At 49.4% G+C, this 21648-nt stretch overlaps 1 protein-coding gene across 1 annotated transcript in view; it reads right to left on the bottom strand.

The window, feature by feature from the left end:
• The window catches only part of LOC142698342 (kinesin-like protein KIF6), a 59882-nt gene extending 44076 nt beyond the window's left edge, over nucleotides 1-15806 (bottom strand). Inside the window, exons 1-3 of the mRNA XM_075847905.1 lie at nucleotides 15577-15806; nucleotides 10742-10851; nucleotides 8940-9014 (exon numbers count right to left, since the gene is read on the bottom strand). Of these exons, the coding sequence (XP_075704020.1) occupies nucleotides 8940-9014; nucleotides 10742-10851; nucleotides 15577-15636 (245 nt within the window). The 5' untranslated portion in view covers nucleotides 15637-15806. The remainder of the gene's footprint in view (nucleotides 1-8939; nucleotides 9015-10741; nucleotides 10852-15576) is intronic.
• Nucleotides 15807-21648: the final 5842 nt, after the last annotated feature.

Below are 21648 nucleotides of genomic sequence, written 5' to 3' on the forward strand. Positions count from 1 at the left end.
GGACTCGGAGGCAGCCAGAGACATTCTGTACTGGTGAGGTGTGGGACGTACTGGCTCATTATACAGCAGCTGGAGTGTAATAAGCGCAGGCTGCTGCGTGTCAGGATACAGCTGTGTGCACAATACACAGCGACTGACCGGAGACGCACATGAGGTCAGGGCATGCCGGGAACAGTGAGACGTGGGGGGGAATCATTTAATTTACACCCAGGACTGTGCCCCCAGTCTAGGAAGATTTGGAGGTCACTTTATAATAAACACAAAAAAATCTAATTCTTATTCTTGGCATGAAGATCTCCAGTAAAGAGGACGACTGCGATGAGATGGTTTAACGCGGTTCTAACTATGATGGACACCGGGGCCGCAGCCGTTTCGCTCCGTGTGAACGAGCCCGAACAGTCGCACCCGGGCACTTTCAGAGGCTCAATGGTCCCTCCGCTGCATAAGAAGACACCGGGCAGGTGGGGAGGCCTGTTAGGGTATATTTACACAGTGCAGTTTTTTTCAAGCAGTTTTTGAAGCCACAACCAGGAGGGATTTAAAAAATAAAATAAATTGGAGGTCTAAGCCGGAAATGTATAAAGTGCGTGTGACACGAAACTATTGGACCAGGTGTCCACTACTCAAGGGGTTTTGCGCGTTACATACAGAACGGCCATTTATTTTCCTGCAGAACAGTCGGCGTAATGATAGATTTTATAAACGTGTCCTACAGGGTTTCATTCTGCAGGAAATATCGGCGTCCATCTCTTTGGCAGGTTCTTTCCATATCATTCTGCTGCCTAACAAACATGATCCTATAGAGAGAGAGTGCAACGACGCGCCTATAGAGAGAGTGCAACGACGCGCCTATAGAGAGCGCAACGACGCGCCTATAGAGAGCGCAACGACGCGCCTATAGAGAGAGCAACGACGCGCCTATAGGGAGCGCAACGACGCGCCTATAGGGAGCGCAACGACGCGCCTATAGGGAGCGCAACGACGCGCCTATAGGGAGAGAGCAACGACGCGCCTATAGGGAGAGAGCAACGACGCGCCTATAGGGAGAGAGCAACGACGCGCCTATAGGGAGAGAGCAACGACGCGCCTATAGGGAGAGAGCAACGACGCGCCTATAGGGAGAGAGCAACGACGCGCCTATAGGGAGAGAGCAACGACGCGCCTATAGGGAGAGAGCAACGACGCGCCTATAGGGAGAGAGCAACGACGCGCCTATAGGGAGAGAGCAACGACGCGCCTATAGGGAGAGAGCAACGACGCGCCTATAGGGAGAGAGCAACGACGCGCCTATAGGGAGAGAGCAACGACGCGCCTATAGGGAGAGAGCAACGACGCGCCTATAGGGAGAGAGCAACGACGCGCCTATAGGGAGAGAGCAACGACGCGCCTATAGGGAGAGAGCAACGACGCGCCTATAGGGAGAGAGCAACGACGCGCCTATAGAGAGCGCAACGACGCGCCTATAGAAAGAGCGCAACGACGCGCCTATAGAGAGAGCGCAACGACGCGCCTATAGAGAGAGCGCAACGACGCGCCTATAGGGAGAGAGCAACGACGCGCCTATAGGGAGAGAGCAACGACGCGCCTATAGGGAGAGAGCAACGACGCGCCTATAGAGAGCGCAACGACGCGCCTATAGAAAGAGCGCAACGACGCGCCTATAGAGAGAGCGCAACGACGCGCCTATAGAGAGAGCGCAACGACGCGCCTATAGAGAGAGCGCAACGACGCGCCTATAGAGAGAGCGCAACGACGCGCCTATAGAGAGAGCGCAACGACGCGCCTATAGAGAGAGCGCAACGATGCGCCTATAGAGAGCGCAACGACGCGCCTATAGAGAGCGCAACGACGCGCCTATAGAGAGCGCAACGACGCGCCTATAGAGAGCGCAACGAAGGGAGAGTTCACACATGGCAGATTTGTTGTAGAAATTTCAGTCTGTTTGTAAAAATTCATGCCCCTGCCGCAGGAACAACCCCTTTCACCTGTATGGAAGAGAAGTGGAGAGGAGCAGTGTCCCGGGGCACAGGTGGAGCAGACTGTGTTACCCGGACATAGGATTCCCTGCACTACATGACAGTAACCGCTGGAGTGTGCGACGCGTTTCACTTGTTGTAAAGCCTCGACTGCAGGAATACCATTACTCCCACTACAAACATGATCAACTTCTGGCCACTCAGCAGAGGATCGCTGCCAAATGTCCGTGTCAAGTCGCAAAGAACAGAAAACAAATGTTCTGTTCCTGAAACCCAGCGGCCTGGTCAGAGCAGCGGTAACTTACAGCCTTGCGCAAGACTTGAATCCCGTCCTAGATGGATAATAAAGCATCTGACCGCACTCCGCTAAACACCATCAGAGACGCTAGAACTGAACGGCGACCCAAAGACTTCAGTCATTCCAGCTGGTCATGGGCTAAACCGGCCCTAGAAAAAGTCTCCCCCTCCCCCCACCGGTCCCTTTTCTGTGCTTCATCATTTCAGGACACTAGAGGGCAGCGGATTTATTAAGACTTTTTGGTACCAATTATAAGAAAAGACTCAAGTCAAAGCGAATCCCAAGGCTCAATGCACACGATGCGTATTACATGCGGTTTTGCCGTGTGTATTTGTGTGCGGCAAATCCGCAGCATAATACAGGACCAGAATAGTCAACGAGATTCCAGGTAATCTCATGTACGCGCTGCGGTATTTTATCAGGACGGAAATAGACCTGCGGTGCGTTTTTTAGAATCCGCAGCGCGTCAATTTCTCTTCGCATTTTATCTGCCCGGTGCTGTGGAAAAATCGCACCAAAACCCGCAGCATGAAAACGCACTGAAAAACGCATTATAAGAACACGCATGAGTAAGTGCGCTTTTTACCTGCGAATTTCCTGTGGTTTTGGTGCATATTTTCCGCAGCAACATACGCAATGCCTGCATGTGGCCTTATAAAGAAATCTTCGAAAATAAATGTTTTGTCAAGTTGAAATCCTGCATCAAGGTGAAGGCGTTCCTAGTGACCAAAGTCTAAATACGCCGGCATCTGGAGGAGCCGACCGCCGAGGGGACAAACTGAGAAAAACCGCATCACGAAGACAAGAGAACCCTCCGAAATACTGCCGGGTGACTGACGAGCGCCGGACGGGGGACGGATACAAAGAACTGAATGAAACACAAAATGTAACATCAGCAACGAATAACAGTGCTAGAACCGCGAATCTCATTCACACATGGCGGTAAATGCTTCTAGACCTTCACCCCGTTGTAACTAAATGGGGCCAAGTGCCCGCTTAACGCAGGCAGTTCCTGGGCAGACTCCCCTCCTCTCCCGACATCGTCTTTCAGCCATTTCCGGACTTCCCGCCATCGGTTGGCACGAGGTGCTAAAAGCCAGAGGTCCCTCTAATGGTCAGCGTGCAATACTACATTTCAGAGCGCCTTCTAGTGGTCAGCGTGGGGAACTAACTTCTCATCAGAAGACCTCCCTCTAGTATCACATGATTCAATTGGACTGACCAGGTACCTGAATTTTAGGTGCCATCCTGACTGCAGCACGCTTGTTCCGGGACCGCTGATTGACTATTTGGGTACCGGAGCTTGGCTAGTGACTCCGCTTCTAGACCACAGCTTGTGACCACGACCTCAACTTCATTTCAACTATTCTCTTGAATCTCAACTTGGCACCGCATCCTCGTACAGTCGTCTGCCGCCTCCAACTGGCCACGTTAAGGGGGCAGTTACTGGTCCCTGGCAGCCAAGTCCTTACCGTCTTGCGGTGGGTCCCTGGTGAAGACCGGGGGGCCTGACAGAATTGAGGTACAGTACAGTACACCCATGGGAGGTAACTACAGTCATTCCTCCTCAGTCTGAAATGGCTGATAACAGGAAGAAAAGATACCATTTGAATGCGCAGCAAGCAGAGATATGGTAGACTGAAGGTTTAGCGTCAAGGAACCATTATAAACCATTAGAAAGAACATGGCACAGCTTAGCAGCTCCTTTACCAGGTGCCAACAGAGAAATGCGCCAAGAACACCAGTGAGGCGCTGCTAGTGAGGTACGAGGCATCACATAAGAAATCTTTTAGTGAAACACGTGATTAACGCCGCACGTCTTGGGGTCGGTCTGACCTCTTCCTTAGGAATCACATTTACCAGGTGCTAAAGGAATAAACATGAAGAGGTCGAGCGATAGTTACAGGCCCGGAGGACGCAGCATTATCGGTCCGGTCACACGGAGCAGTCACTTCAGACCTCAGTGTTCAGGTCGTCAAATCTGACAGAATATCCAAAGGAGGCTCCGAATAAAGCGACCGGGAGCGCAGACATAAGTGTCCTGGAAGAAAATACCGGTCATCTCATACAACATTCAGAGCTTCACCAGGAGCAGAGAAGACAGACAACGCAGAGAAGACAGACAACGCAGAGAAGACAGACAACGCAGAGAAGACAGACAACGCAGAGAAGACAGACAACGCAGAGAAGACAGACAACGCAGAGAAGACAGACAACGCAGAGAAGACAGACAACGCAGAGAAGACAGACAACGCAGAGAAGACAGACAACGCAGAGGTGACAACGCAGAGAAGACAACGCAGAGAAGACAACGCAGAGAAGACAACGCAGAAAAGACAACGCAGAAAAGACAACGCAGAAAAGACAACGCAGAAAAGACAACGCAGAAAAGACAACGCAGAAAAGACAACGCAGAGAAGACAACGCAGAGAAGACAACGCAGAGAAGACAACGCAGAGAAGACAACGCAGAGAAGACAACGCAGAGAAGACAACGCAGAGAAGACAACGCAGAGAAGACAACGCAGAGGTGACAACGCAGAGGTGACAACGCAGAGGAGACAACGCAGAGAAGACAACGCAGAGAAGACAACGCAGAGAAGACAACGCAGAGAAGACAACGCAGAGAAGACAACGCAGAGAAGACAACGCAGAGGTGACAACGCAGAGGTGACAACGCAGAGGTGACAACGCAGAGGTGACAACGCAGAGGTGACAACATGGGGTTCCCGGAGGGTCTCTTCCCAACATGTAAGATTGCGGAAAAAAAAAAAAAACATCACATGTAAATATACTCAGAGTAAGGCCCCATGCACACGACCGTAAAAAATCTCCGTAGTTGCGGACCGTAATACAGTGCGCAATTACGGACCCGTTCCGTTCTATTGGGCGTGGACACCTTTCTGTATCGCTATGCATAACCATGCCGGGAATTATCGTGAATGTCCTACTTTCCGTGTTTTACAAAGTATGGGAGCATGGCCTGAAAATGCAGCCCGCGGCCAGCCGTGCCCGCAAACGCGGGCCGTGATTACGGGCACGGCCGTGTGCATGAGGCCTAAGTCCACAGGTAACGTAAATGCTGCAGATTTTCCACAGCGGATTTCATTGCGGAAAACCTGCAGCATATCACAGTAGCAGCAGAGTGGATGAGATTTGAACAAGTCTCATCCGCACGCGGTGTAAAGAATTCGCTGAAAAACCGTTCATAAATTGACCTGCGGTGCAGCTTTTTAATCCACAGCGTGCCAATTTATGCTGCCGAATCGCTGCTTTTCTGCTGCGGGTTTTCCCCATTGATGCGAAAAAAAATCAAAAACTCAGGAGGAGAAAAAAAAGCTTATACTTACCCAGATCTCCACACTGCTCTGTCCAGGCCGGCCTCCTGGGGTGACGTATTATCCCATGTGACTGCTGCAGCCAATCACAGGCCAACCATAGGCTGCAGCGGTCACATGGGATGGAACATCATCCCAGGAGGCTCAGCTATAGGACATCAGAAGGACATGTTTTTTGTTTTATTTTAACCTGCTGTTTTCCACAACGGATATTTCGCTCTAAAAACTGCACCACAATTTGGTGCGGTTTTTCGGACGGAATACCCTGCGGGCTCCAGGGCGGAAGCGTTGTGGACTTTTACTGTGCAGCAATACACAGGTAAAAACCGCAGTAGATGGCGCATTTTCATGCTGCGGGTCTTGGTGCGAATTTCCATAGTACTAGGTAGATCCAATTTTCAGGCGGAAACGCTAAATAAATTGACATGCTGCGGATTTTAAAATTCACACCGCACGTCAATTTCCATGCAGAAAATAGCTGCAGCGTGTAGAGGAGATTTCATGAACTCTTATTTACGTTCCTGGTACTGTATTATATTATGCTGCGGTTTTGCCGCACGTAATACGCATTGTGTGCATTGACCCTTACAGTGGCTCGGTGTGCTGAAATGCAATTCTAGTCTTCAATAAATGAGAGCGGCCATTGAGAAAACCAGCAATGTACGGCGCAGAGCACGGCTGCGGCGCTCCTCATTCCTCGATGACTGCAGCCGTCGCCGCCGACCTTTTGGCAGCGTTTATGTGAGATCGACGGAGCTGTTGGCAGATAAACTCCATGTGCTCGTCCTGGGCGCTCGCTCAGCCGCGATATCAGGCCTTTCATGCTGCGTACTCTCACATTAATTGCGCTTTGATCGTTTTTCGCCTCTTGTTTGCCTATCAAGGTATGATCCAGACTCGCCATTAAAACGTCGGCGGACTGTTTGGCTTGTGCTATTTGGCCACTACCTTCCAGCCTTGTGTTTTACATCAATCTCTAAACTCGGTTCAGTTTATTTAGGAAATGATTGTAAGGTCTCATGAGGAGGGGGGTTTGGGCATTGGTGCAGAAATTTGACTTGTGCCGCCACGGCTTGTATTACTTCTAATAATATGGATTTGCCTGTTCCAATAAGACAGCACAGACTTATACAAGGGGCCTTCGACATAAAACAGCATAAAACCTGTGTGGTGTAGTATAGAGGAGCTGTCAGCTCTGCTGTGTGGTGTAGTATAGAGGAGCTGTCAGCTCTCCTGTGTGGTGTAGTATAGAGGAGCTGTCAGCTCTCCTGTGTGGTGTAGTATAGAGGAGCTGTCAGCTCTCCTGTGTGGTGCAGTATAGAGGAGCTGTCAGCTCTCCTGTGTGGTGTAGTATAGAGGAGCTGTCAGCTCTCCTGTGTGGTGCAGTATAGAGGAGCTGTCAGTTCTCCTGTGTGGTGCAGTATAGAGGATCTGTCAGCTCTCCTGTGTGGTGCAGTATAGAGGATCTGTCAGCTCTCCTGTGTGGTGCAGTATAGAGGAGCTGTCAGCTCTCCTGTGTGGTGTAGCATAGAGGATCTGTCAGCTCTCCTGTGTGGTGTAGCATAGAGGATCTGTCCGCTCTCCTATGTGGTGTAATATAGAGGAGCGGTCAGCTCTCCTGTGTGGTGTAGTATAGAGGTGAGGTCAGCTCTCCTGTGTGGTGTAGTATAGAGGAGCTGTCAGCTCTCCTGTGTGGTGTAGTATAGAGGATCTGTCAGTTCTCCTGTGTGGTGTAGTATAGAGGAGCTGTCAGCTCTCCTGTGTGGTGTAGTATAGAGGAGCGGTCAGCTCTCCTGTGTGGTGTAGTATAGAGGATCTGTCAGCTCTCCTGTGTGGTGTAGTATAGAGGAGCTGTCAGCTCTCCTGTGTGGTGTAGTATAGAGGAGCGGTCAGCTCTCCTGTGTGGTGTAGTATAGAGGAGCTGTCAGCTCTCCTGTGTGGTGTAGTATAGAGGATCTGTCAGCTCTCCTGTGTGGTGTAGTATAGAGGATCTGTCCGCTCTCCTGTGTGGTGTAGTATAGAGGAGCTGTCAGCTCTCCTGTGTGGTGTAGTATAGAGGAGCTGTCAGCTCTCCTGTGTGGTGTAGTATAGAGGAGCTGTCAGCTCTCCTGTGTGGTGTAGTATAGAGGAGCTGTCAGCTCTCCTGTGTGGTGCAGTATAGAGGAGCTGTCAGCTCTCCTGTGTGGTGTAGTATAGAGGATCTGTCCGCTCTCATGTGTGGTGTAGTATAGAGGATCTGTCAGCTCTCCTGTGTGGTGTAGTATAGAGGAGCTGTCGGCTCTCCTGTGTGGTGTAGTATAGAGGATCTGTCCGCTCTCCTGTGTGGTGTAGTATAGAGGATCTGTCAGCTCTCCTGTGTGGTGTAGTATAGAGGAGCTGTCAGTTCTCCTGTGTGGTGTAATATAGAGGAGCTGTCAGTTCTCCTGTGTGGTGTAATATAGAGGATCTGCCAGCTCTCCTGTGTGGTGTAGTATAGAGGATCTGCCAGCTCTCCTGTGTGGTGTAGTATAGAGGTGCGGTCAGCTCTCCTGTGTGGTGTAGTATAGAGGAGCTGTCAGCTCTCCTGTGTGGTGTAGTATAGAGGTGCGGTCAGCTCTCCTGTGTGGTGTAGTATAGAGGATCTGTCAGCTCTCCTGTGTGGTGTAGTATAGAGGATCTGTCAGCTCTCCTGTGTGGTGTAGTATAGAGGTGCGGTCAGCTCTCCTGTGTGGTGTAGTATAGAGGAGCTGTCAGCTCTCCTGTGTGGTGTAGTATAGAGGAGCTGTCAGCTCTCCTGTGTGGTGTAGTATAGAGGAGCTGTCAGCTCTCCTGTGTGGTGTAGTATAGAGGAGCTGTCAGTTCTCCTGTGTGGTGTAGTATAGAGGAGCTGTCAGCTCTCCTGTGTGGTGTAGTATAGAGGATCTGTCAGCTCTCCTGTGTGGTGTAGTATAGAGGATCTGTCAGCTCTCCTGTGTGGTGTAGTATAGAGGTGCGGTCAGCTCTCCTGTGTGGTGTAGTATAGAGGATCTGTCAGCTCTCCTGTGTGGTGTAGTATAGAGGTGCGGTCAGCTCTCCTGTGTGGTGTAGTATAGAGGTGCGGTCAGCTCTCCTGACATGTCGGTTTTGGTAACTACTGTATTGCCTATAAAATAATTATTCTGATGCCCCTTCCTGAAATAGCGATACCCACTAAACATTTTTTTTATTTGAGCTCATCAGTTTGGTCTTTCAGTTTCGTTGCGGTTTTCGGACTAAAAAAATAAATAAATATGTGAAATACGCCTGAATGATGAATTGCAGTTTGTGCAAGTTGCGGTGAACCCCTTTAAACACGCCGCAGTCCTCTTACCTTTCTGCTACCGGCTTCGCAATGCTTTCAAATATGGCTTCTTGCTTTGTTTCTTGGTCGAAAGTCTCTTGAAACCTGCAAAATATCCAAGAATTAGGAGCTTTTAGCACCTCGGAGTGTGAAACAAAGCTCGATTCATAACTTTAATGTTTCTGTAGAGACCCCCCCCCCCCCCCCTACAGCTCATAAAGTGTCCGCAGAATGAAACAGAGCCCCCCCTGTGTTCTGCCAGGGAGCGCCGCCTCGCACTATTGTCAGCAAATTGATGGCCAAGATTAGTTCTGGGTAGTAAAAATCAGGTGAAAAATGTATCAATGTGGAATTTATTTTCTGGATTTATAAGAGCTGGGGGAGCGGCCGCCCCGCACTGGACCAGGTGCAGGAACAGCTCCCATTTCTGGGTATATTCAGCATCTGACGGAGCAGAGCAAGGAAATTAAACACTGACGGGAACCTGCGACGAGCTAAGAGGGGAGTTACCTGCTTAGGATCCCCTTGTATTAGCGGAGGTTGACTGATCCGGCCCGGCCCTCCCATTGTACAATGCAGGACCGCGGGGGTGCCCAAGGTAAACAATAGATGGCACTGGTTCCCACTTTACTTGCTTTTGCGTTTCCACCAACGACCCAAATATAAAAACAAGTAGAAACGTTACCGCTCCACTGCCACAAACACCCAAATGTGGGAGCGTCAATCAGTGGGACGATTTGGTCCTGAAACTCGAGAACCCCTTATCAAAGATCATCTGTCACCCCAACAAGTTCAAGGCAACTCCAAGGCCTGTGCTACATACAAATACTCTGCTCATCCTCTCGCCTGTACAGCTATTCAGAAGTCGCGAGATTGCTAACTCCTTCTGACAACACTTCCGGTCTTCAGTCTAGGAGACCGGTAAGTGCATTGGTTTCTGATTGGCTGAGAGGGCTAATAAGACACGGCCTATTCACTTCATTATGGCTGCGACTTCACCCACTAGTTCTCCTCTATTAGGACATGTTGTAGGCGACCGGATAGGGGTCTGTCCTAGTGACTGCAGCCGTGCTGTACAATCCACAGCCCAATCTAAAGCCAGAGGACGCCCCTATATCATGATGAGGTCACACTAGAAGGTCAGAGCTGTCAGGACGAGACGGCCGCTTACAGGATGAACCTTTAGCAGCGCAAACTTTCATTCCCGGCAGCCATCATCAGTCACAGACCTGTGAAACGCGTCAGCGAGGCCACGATCTCTGATAGATCTTTTATATATATATCTCCGTGTAATAGTCTGAACACAGAAGTACTATCACAAAGGATGCCGTTCATATAGGAAATAATACTTCTGTCCTTGTATATAGGGTGGTGAAAGGGTTACTGGAGACATCCCTGGTGGGCTAGGGAGATTAATGCCAAGAGAACTGGTGCTCTAAGGTAGTGAAAGGGTTAATGGGTGGATCATTGAGAGTCTAGTGTGGCGAATGGATTCATGGAGACATCTCTGTTGGGCTAGGGTCATGAAGAGGTTAAATTCCAGCTGGTCTATTGGATATTCACCTCTCCAGTCTCCAGTGAGCTCTGGTCCCCAGCGGTGGCACGAAGCCACCGCCGCCGCTGCCGCTTCCTCCTCCTCCTCCTCCTCCCGCACGGATAATAAAGATGACATATATCAGTGCAGGCAGAGGAGAGGGGTGCGTGACTGTGCCCTCAACATCTTCCTATGGATTAGGTATGAGCGCCGCAAAGCCCGATCCCTTATATGATGCACAAGATCAATTGAGTCCTTCAAATATTTCACTGTAAAATTCTGCAGAAACGGAACGTACCGGAACTTGTAACTCTCCCGCTTATTATTGACAAATCCGTCTGCCAGGTCTCGAGGGACGATGATCTCCAGGGATGAGGCGGCAGCTTCTTCATTACTAATGGAATAGATCTATAGGAGGAAGGCAGAGCGGAGATATGAACAGCACTGAATAGATCCTATAATGTACTGGAATATACCTGCCCAGAACAAGTGTGACGCTATACACGCTGCGAACAGGTCTCATGAACCAGTGCAACCCCTATCTGCTATTGTAGCAGATAGGCGCTGCAATGTAGATTACAGTAACGTTTTTATTTTTAAAAAACGAGCATTTTTGGCCAAGTTATGACCATTTTCGTATTTATGCAAATGAGGCTTGCAAAAGTACAACTGGGCGTGTTGAAAAGTAAAAGTACAACTGGGCGTGTATTATGTGCGTACATCGGGGCGTGTATTATGTGCGTACATCGGGGCGTGTATTATGTGCATACATCGGGGCGTGTATTATGTGCGTACATCGGGGCGTGTTTACTTCTTTTACTAGCTGGGCGTTCTGATGAGAAGTATCATCCACTTCTCTTCACAACGCCCAGCTTCTGGCAGATCACGCTGTGACGTCACTCACAGGTCCTGCATCGTGTCGGCACCAGAGGCTACAGTTGATTCTGCAGCAGCATCAGCATTTGCAGGTAAGTAGCTACATCGACTTACCTGCAAATGCCGATGCTGCTGCAGAATCATCTGTAGCCTCTGGTGCCGGTGTGTCCTCGCTCGTCTGACACGATGCAGGACCTGTGAGTGACGTCACAGATCTGCACTGCCAGAAGCTGGGCGTTGTGAAGAGAAGTGGATGTTACTTCTCGTCAGAACGCCCAGCTAGTAAAAGTAGTAAAAACGCCCCGATGTACGCACATAATACACGCCCACTTGGACTTTTACTTTTAAACACGCCCAGTTGGACTTTTGCAAGCCTCATTTGCATAAATACGAAAATGGTCATAACTTGGCCAAAAATGCTCGTTTTTTAAAAATAAGAACGTTACTGTAATCTACATTGCAGCGCCGATCACAGGCAATAGCAGATAGGGGTTGCAAAATCTGGTGACAGAGCCTCTTTAATCATTGTATAATGAAAACTTCTGCAACTTTGTAACAGACTTTGTGTTTAATTTGTTACCCATTTCAAAATCATTACTTGCTGTCAGTGAATGTCAGTGACACTTCTGAAACTCCGAAGAACATGGAGATCTGGAGTGGTCACGCACAGGCAGCGTCATCTGTTACTAGGCAACAGCGTCAAACAGATTTGGGCTTCTGCTTAAGAAATAGCGACTAAATCCCTGAAAGAGTCCGAAAAAAATAGCAAGAACGGGAAGTCCAGGTGTAACTGGAATTTCTCTATAACAATATTCAGCAAAGAATTCCCCATGTGGCGACCGCGCAATTCTCCTCTGATCAGGAATAAATCGTCTGTCTATTGCTGTATTAGTGACATCACCATGTAGCGCAAGCTCCGGTATTAGTGACATCACCATGTAGCGCAAGCTCCGGTATTAGTGACATCACCATGTAGCGCAAGCTCCGGTATTAGTGACATCACCATGTAGCGTACGCTCCGGTATTAGTGACATCACCATGTAGCGTACGCTCCGGTATCAGTGACATCACCATGTAGCGTACGCTCCGGTATCAGTGACATCACCATGTAGCGTACGCTCCGGTATTAGTGACATCACCATGTAGCGTACGCTCCGGTATCAGTGACATCACCATGTAGCGTACGCTCCGGTATTAGTGACATCACCATGTAGCGTACGCTCCGGTATTAGTGACATCACCATGTAGCGTACGCTCCGGTATTAGTGACATCATCATGTAGCGTACGCTCCGGTATTAGTGACATCACCATGTAGCGTACGCTCCGGTATTAGTGACATCACCATGTAGCGTACGCTCCGGTATTAGTGACGTCACCATGTAGCGTACGCTCCGGTATTAGGGACGTCACCATGTAGCGTACGCTCCGGTATTAGTGACATCACCATGTAGCGTACGCTCCGGTATTAGTGACATCACCATGTAGCGTACGCTCCGGTATTAGTGACATCACCACGTAGCGTACGCTCCGGTATTAGTGACATCACCACGTAGCGTACGCTCCGGTATTAGTGACATCACCATGTAGAACAAGCTCCGGTATTAGTGACATCACCACGTAGCGTACGCTCCGGTATTAGTGACATCATCATGTAGCGTACGCTCCGGTATTAGTGACATCATCATGTAGCGTACGCTCCGGTATTAGTGACATCACCACGTAGCGTACGCTCCGGTATTAGTGACATCACCACGTAGCGTACGCTCCGGTATTAGTGACATCATCATGTAGCATACGCTCCGGTATTAGTGACATCACCACGTAGTGTAGGCTCCGGTATTAGTGACATCACCACGTAGCGTACGCTCCAGTATTAGTGACATCACCACGTAGCGTACGCTCCGGTATTAGTGACATCACCACGTAGCGTACGCTCCGGTATTAGTGACATCACCACGTAGCGTACGCTCCGGTATTAGTGACATCATCATGTAGAGTACACTCCGGTATTAGTGACATCATCATGTAGAGTACGCTCCGGTATTAGTGACATCACCACATAGCGTAGGCTCCGGTATTAGTGACATCACCACGTAGCGTACGCTCCGGTATTAGTGACATCACCACGTAGCGTACGCTCCGGTATTAGTGACATCACCACGTAGCGTACGCTCCGGTATTAGTGACATCATCATGTAGAGTACACTCCGGTATTAGTGACATCATCATGTAGAGTACGCTCCGGTATTAGTGACATCATCATGTAGCGTACGATCCGGTATTAGTGACATCACCACGTAGCGTACGCTCCATGTCAGTCATAAGTGATTATATTAATAATAGTAATGATAATATTTATACTGCAGATGCCGTCCCTCACCTGCTCCCTGTCCCTCCAGTAATAACCCCCCCACCAAATATCCCCCCACCCCTCAGTCCCCCCCGTAATATCCCCCCGCTCCACAGTCCCCCCAGTAATATCCCCCGCTCCACAGTCCCCCCCGGTAATATCCCCCCGCTCCACAGTCCCCCCCGGTAATATCCCCCCGCTCCACAGTCCCCCCCGGTAATATCCCCCCGCTCCACAGTCCCCCCGGTAATATCCCCCCGCTCCACAGTCCCCCCGGTAATATCCCCCCGCTCCACAGTCCCCCCGGTAATATCCCCCCGCTCCACAGTCCCCCCCGGTAATATCCCCCCGCTCCACAGTCCCCCCGCTCCACAGTCCCCCCGGTAATATCCCCCCGCTCCACAGTCCCCCCAGTAATATCCCCCGCTCCACAGTCCCCCCAGTAATATCCCCCGCTCCACAGTCCCCCCAGTAATATCCCCCGCTCCTCAGTCCCCCCAGTAATATCCCCCGCTCCACAGTCCCCCCGGTAATATCCCCCCGCTCCACAGTCCCCCCGGTAATATCCCCCCGCTCCACAGTCCCCCCGGTAATATCCCCCGCTCCACAGTCCCCCCGGTAATATCCCCCGCTCCTCAGTCCCCCCGGTAATATCCCCCGCTCCTCAGTCCCCCCGGTAATATCCCCCGCTCCACAGTCCCCCCGGTAATATCCCCCGCTCCACAGTCCCCCCGGTAATATCCCCCGCTCCACAGTCCCCCCGGTAATATCCCCCGCTCCACAGTCCCCCCGGTAATATCCCCCGCTCCACAGTCCCCCCGGTAATATCCCCCGCTCCACAGTCCCCCCGGTAATATCCCCGGCTCCACAGTCCCCCCGGTAATATCCCCCGCTCCACAGTCCCCCCGGTAATATCCCCCGCTCCACAGTCCCCCCAGTAATATCCCCCGCTCCTCAGTCCCCCCAGTAATATCCCCCGCTCCTCAGTCCCCCCAGTAATATCCCCCGCTCCACAGTCCCCCCAGTAATATCCCCCGCTCCTCAGTCCCCCCAGTAATATCCCCCGCTCCACAGTCCCCCCAGTAATATCCCCCGCTCCACAGTCCCCCCAGTAATATCCCCCGCTCCACAGTCCCCCCAGTAATATCCCCCGCTCCTCAGTCCCCCCAGTAATATCCCCCGCTCCACAGTCCCCCCAGTAATATCCCCCGCTCCACAGTCCCCCCAGTAATATCCCCCGCTCCACAGTCCCCCCGGTAATATCCCCCGCTCCACAGTCCCCCCAGTAATACCCTCCGCTCCTCCGTCCCCCCAGTAATATCCCCCGCTCCACAGTCCCCCCAGTAATACCCTCCGCTCCTCCGTCCCCCCAGTAATATCCCCCGCTCCACAGTCCCCCCAGTAATATCCCCCGCTCCACAGTCCCCCCAGTAATATCCCCCGCTCCACAGTCCCCCCAGTAATATCCCCCGCTCCACAGTCCCCCCAGTAATACCCTCCGCTCCTCCATCCCCCCAGTAATATCCCCCGCTCCACAGTCCCCCCAGTAATATCCCCCGCTCCACAGTCCCCCCAGTAATATCCCCCGCTCCACAGTCCCCCCGGTAATATCCCCCGCTCCTCAGTCCCCCCAGTAATATCCCCCGCTCCACAGTCCCCCCAGTAATATCCCCCGCTCCTCCGTCCCCCCAGTAATATCCCCCGCTCCACAGTCCCCCCAGTAATATCCCCCGCTCCACAGTCCCCCCAGTAATATCCCCCGCTCCTCCGTCCCCCCAGTAATATTCCCCGCTCCACAGTCCCCCCAGTAATATTCCCCGCTCCAGTCGCCCCAGTAATACCCTCCCCCTCAGTCCCCCAGTAATATCCCCCCGCCCCTCAGGTATACCCCTCCTGCCCCTCTCACCCCGGGCGGCCTCCTGCTTGGCTTCACCCGGGCATAGATCTGTATCGTCTGCTTCACCATGTTCCCGGGCACTTCTCAGACAGGTGCGGGATCCCTAGCAACCGTTACTAGGAACACTACCCAGAATGCTCGGCTGCTCAAACCGGCATTTCATTGGCGTCGTTGATGGAGCTGGGCGGAGTAACGATGACAAAACAGCGAGTAGTTACAGGTGCCACGCCCCCTGTCCGGTCACATGACCACTAACTGTTACGGGGAGCGACTTATAAATCCACCTGTCCGCAGAAGTTGGTCAAATTATTATTATTATATTATTATTATATTATTACTGTTATTATATTATTACTGTTATTATATTATTACTGTTATTATATTATTACTGTTATTATATTATTGTTATTATTATTATTATATTATTATTGTTGTTATATTACTGTATTTATTATGTTATTATTATTATTATATTATTATTATATTATTATTATTATTTTATTACTGTTATTATATTATTATTATTATTATTATATTACTGTATTTATTATGTTATTATTATTATTATTATTATTATTATATTATTATTATTATTATTGTTGTTATGTTATTATTATTATATTATTATTATTATTATATTATTATTGTTGTTATGTTATTATTATTATTATTATTATTATATTATTATTATTATTATTATATTATTATTATTATTGTTGTTATGTTATTATATTATTATTATTTTATTACTGTTATTATATTATTATTATATTACTATGCTTTTACTTTATATTATTTTATTATTTGATTGATGTTGTGTGCGCAGGATTATAAAATAAAACAATCTGGTGCGGCACGCCGGGATGACGTGACACCTTTGTTTCCTGGTGTCAGGTGACTGCGCATGTTTAGTCACTGTCTATTATATTTTAACAGCGTGTGTTTGTAAGGCGTCTTTCACACTAGCGTTATTATACGTTTACCTCTCTCCATCAGAGGAAGATTAAACGGAAAGCAACGGTTCCGTTAGAATTACCATTGATTTCAATGGTAATTATTTTCTTTCAGTTGCTTTACGTTTGTCTCCGTTCTAAAGGTTTCCGTTTTTTTAGTGGAAAAAATAACGTAGTCGACTGCGCTATTGTTTCCGCTAAAAAAAGGGAAACCTTGCAGAGACAAACGGAAGCCATTTGCAACGGAAGCATTACTATTGAAATGAATGGTAATGCAAGCAGAAGCTATGGTTTCCATTTGGCTTTCCGTTCACGGCTTCCCTTGATGGAAAGGTCTAATGGAGTCCATGAACGGAAGCGCAACGCAGATGTGAACGAAGCCTTAAACACATCAACAGCACAAATCTCTCTCCTATCCTGATAATTTGTTACAATGTATCTGTGCAGGTCAAATGTATCAGTCTGGTGATAAGTTCTGACGCTGTCTAGCATCAAGACGTAGTGTACGGCAGCGAGGAGCGGGGAGATGTGATTATATAAAGGAATCGTCGGTGCCGGTGCCGACCATGTACAAAGCGCGTCTACGTTTGTTACACGTGTATGTCATGCGTTTTTTTACATCTGCAAAAAAAAATTAAGGAGGTTTTTTTTTTTTCCTCTTCATTTCTTTAGCAACTGGTGCGTGAATCATGGACAGCACACGAATGACGTCTGTGTGCTGTCCGTTGTTTTCACGCACCCATTGACTTCAATGGGCTACGTGTGTGCAAAAACAGACGAAAATAGGACCTGCGGTAAGTTTCACGCAGTGGACACACGGACACACGCTGCGTGAAAATCAACCCATGTCTGAATGGCCCCATTGAATTACATAGGTCCGTGTGACACGGACGTAAAATGCGCTCATGTGAATCAGGCCTTAGGAGTCTGGGGTGTGAAGTAATTTTCTATTGTCTAGTGTCTCAATTTATTTAGCGGTCTAGTCTGATTCATTTTGGGGTCAAAGGGTCCTGTCCAAGATCTAAATTTGATTTTGTTACAGAGTCAGGGGATGGCTGCAGAAGTGAGAGGCCTGGGGAGGTAACTCTGCAGTGGTCAGGAGAAGTCCTCATGCCGGCCTGGGTCGGATGGCGAGAACAGAAATTATAAACGACTACAATCAGAGAAGACGTCAACTGTAGTCACTGGATGTAATTGTTATGTGTTCTGCCTGTCCGTGACTGTAAGAGCGAGTGTACGCCTGTCCCTGACTGTAAGAGAGAGTGTACGCCTGTCCCTGACTGTAAGAGCGAGTATACGCCTGTCCCTGACTGTAAGAGCGAGTGTACGCCTGTCCATGACTGTAAGAGAGAGTGTACGCCTGTCCATGACTGTAAGAGAGAGTGTACGCCTGTCTCTGACTGTAAGAGAGAGTGTACGCCTGTCCCTGACTGTAAGAGCGAGTATACGCCTGTCCCTGACTGTAAGAGCGAGTGTACGCCAGTCCATGACTGTAAGAGAGAGTGTACGCCTGTCTCTGACTGTAAGAGAGAGTGTACGCCTGTCCATGACTGTAAGAGAGAGTGTACACCTGTCCCTGACTGTAAGAGAGAGTGTACGCCTGTCCATGACTGTAAGAGAGAGTATACGCCTGTCCCTGACTGTAAGAGCGAGTGTATGCCTGTCAATGACTGTAAGAGAGAGTGTACGCCTGTCCATGACTGTAAGAGAGAGTGTACGCCTGTCCATGACTGTAAGAGAGAGTGTACGCCTGTCCCTGACTGTAAGAGAGAGTGTACGCCTGTCCATGACTGTAAGAGAGAGTATACGCCTGTCCATGACTGTAAGAGAGAGTGTACACCTGTCAATGACTGTAAGAGAGAGTGTATGGTGGTCCCTGACTGTAAGAGCGAGTGTACGCCTGTCCCTGACTGTAAGAGAGAGTGTACACCTGTACCTGACTGTAAGAGAGAGTATACACCTACCCCTGACTGTAAGAGCGAGTGTACACATGTCCCTGACTGTAAGAGCGAGTATACGCCTGTCCCTTACTGTAAGAGCGAGTGTACACCTGTCCCTGACTGTAGGAGCGAATGTACACCTATTCCTGACTGTAAGAGAGAGTGTACGCCTGTCCATGACTGTAGGAGAGAGTGCACGCTTGTCCCTGACTGTAAGAAAGAGTGTACGCCTGTCCCTGACTGTAAGAGAGTGTACGGCTGTCCCTGGCTGTAAGAGAGAGTGTACGCCTGTCCCTGACTGTAAGAGAGAGTGTACGCCTGTCCCTGACTGTAGGAGAGAGTGTACGCCTGTCCATGACTGTAAGAGAGAGTGTTCGCCAGTCCCTGACTGTAAGAGCGAGTGTACGCCTGTCCCTGACTGTAAGAGAGAGTGTTCGCCAGTCCCTGACTGTAAGAGAGAGTGTATGCCTGTCCCTGACTGTAAGAGCGAGTGTACGCCTTTCAATGACTGTAGGAGAGAGTGTACGCCAGTCCCTGACTGTAAGAGCGAGTGTACGCCTGTACCTGACTGTAAGAGCGAGTGTACGCCTGTCCCTGACTATAAGAGCGATTGTACACCTACCCCTGACTGTAAGAGCGAGTGTACACATGTCCCTGACTGTAAGAGCGAGTATACGCCTGTCCCTCACTGTAAGAGCGAGTGTACACCTACCCCTGACTGTAAGAGCGAGTGTACGCCTATTCCTGACTTTAAGAGAGAGTGTACACCTGTCCATGACTGTAGGAGAGAGTGTACTCCTGTCCCTGACTGTAAGAGCGAGTGTACGCCTGTCCCTGACTGTAAGAGCGAGTGTACACCTGTCCATGACTGTAGGAGAGAGTGTACGCCTGTCCATGACTGTAGGAGAGAGTGTACGCCAGTCCATGACTGTAAGAGCGAGTGTACGCCTGTCCCTGACTGTAAGAGCGAGTGTATGCCTGTCCCTGACTGTAAGAGCGAGTGTACGCCTGTCCCTGACTGTAAGAGCGAGTGTACGCCTGTTCCTGACTGTAAGAGCGAGTGTACGCCTGTTCCTGACTGTAAGAGCGAGTGTACGCCTGTCCCTGACTGTAAGAGCGAGTGTACGCCTGTCCATGACTGTAAGAGAGAGTGTACAACTGTCCCTGACTGTAAGAGAGAGTGTATGTCTGTCCCTGACTGTAAGAGAGAGTGTACGCTTGTCCCTGACTGTAAGAGAGAGTGTACGCCTGTCCCTGACTGTAAGAGAGAGTGTACGCCTGTCCCTGACTGTAGGAGAGAGTGTACGCCTGTCCCTGACTGTAAGAGATAGTGTACGCCTGTCCCTGACAGTAAGAGAGAGTGTACACCTGTCCCTGATTGTAAGAGAGAGTGTACGCCTGTCCCTGACTGTAAGAGCAAGTGTACGCCTGTCCATGACTGTAAGAGCGAGTGTACGCCTGTCCATGACTGTAAGAGAGAGTGTACGCCTGTCCCTGACGGTTTGATCAGGGTTTTTTTTTTTTGCATCCCTGCCCCTTGAGTTCAATCCTGGGCCTGGAGTCCAGTTAGGCTTTTTAGCTCACTGACAATTGTCTAGACTGGATAAAAATGAGCAATCCCTCTGTGAAAAGTATTAGGTCAGGATGGTATTAGGCCAGGATGGTATTAGGACAGGATGTGTATTAGCCCAGGATGGTATTAGGTCAGGATGGTATTAGGCTAGGATGGTATTAGGTCAGGATGGTATTAGGTCAGGATGGGTATTAGGTAAGGATGGTATTAGGTCAGGATGGTATTAGGCCAGGATGGTATTAGGTGAGGATGGGTATTAGGTCAGGATGGTATTAGGTCAGGATGGTATTAGGCCAGGATGGTATTAGGTGAGGATGGGTATTAGGTCAGGATGGTATTAGGTCAGGATGGTGTTAGGTGAGGATGGGTATTAGGCCAGGATGGTATTAGGTCAGGATGGTATTAGGTCAGGATGGTATTAGGTGACGATGGTATTAGGTCAGGATAATATTAGGTCAGGATAGTATTAGGTCAGGATGGGCATTAGGCGAGGATGGTATTAGGTGAGGATGGGTATTAGGTCAGGATGGTATTAGGCCAGGATGGTATTAGGACAGAATGTGTATTAGCCCAGGATGGTATTATGGCAGGATGGCTATTAGGCCAGGATGGTATTAGGTGAGGATGGGTATTAGGCAAGGATGGTATTAGGTCAGGATGGTATTAGGTCAGGATGGTATTAGGCCAGGATGGGATTAGGTGAGGATGGGATTAGGTGAGGATGGGATTAGGTCAGGATGGTATTAGGCCAGGATGGTATTAGGTCAGGATGCTATTAGGTCAGGATGGTATTAGGCCAGGATGGTATTAGGTCAGGATGGTATTAGGTCAGGATCGTATTAGGTCAGGATGGGTATTAGGCCAGGATGGTATTAGGTCAGGATGGTATTAGGTCAGGATAGTATTAGGTCAGGATGGTATTAGATCAGGATGGTATTAGGTTAGGATGGGTATTAGGCCAGGATGGTATTAGGTCAGGATGGTATTAGGTCAGGATGGTATTAGGTCAGGATGGGTATTAGGCCAGGATGGTATTAGGTCAGGATGGTATTAGGTCAGGATGGGTATTAGGCCAGGATGGTATTAGGTCAGGATGGTATTAGGTCAGGATGGTATTAGGTCAGGATGGTATTAGATCAGGATGGTATTAGGTCAGGATGGGTATTAGGCCAGGATGGTATTAGGTCAGGATGGTATTAGGTCAGGATGGTATTAGGTCAGGATGGTATTAGGTCAGGATGGGTATTAGGTCAGGATGGGTATTAGGTCAGGATGGGTATTAGGCCAGGATGGGTATTAGGTCAGGATGGGTATTAGGCCAGGATGGTATTAGGTCAGGATGGTATTAGGTCAGGATGGTATTAGGTCAGGATGGGTATTAGGTCAGGATGGTATTAGGTCAGGATGGTATTAGGTCAGGATGGTATTAGGCCAGGATGGGTATTAGGTCAGGATGGGTATTAGATCAGGATGGTATTAGGTCAGGATGGTATTAGATCAGGATGGTATTAGGTCAGGATGGTATTAGGTCAGGATGGTATTAGGTCAGGATGGTATTATGCCAGGATGGTATTAGGTCAGGATGGTATTAGGTCAGGATGGGTATTAGGTCAGG

The sequence above is a fragment of the Rhinoderma darwinii genome, unplaced genomic scaffold (assembly GCF_050947455.1).
Source record: "Rhinoderma darwinii isolate aRhiDar2 unplaced genomic scaffold, aRhiDar2.hap1 Scaffold_1023, whole genome shotgun sequence".
In the NCBI taxonomy this organism is placed as follows: Eukaryota; Metazoa; Chordata; class Amphibia; order Anura; family Rhinodermatidae; genus Rhinoderma; species Rhinoderma darwinii.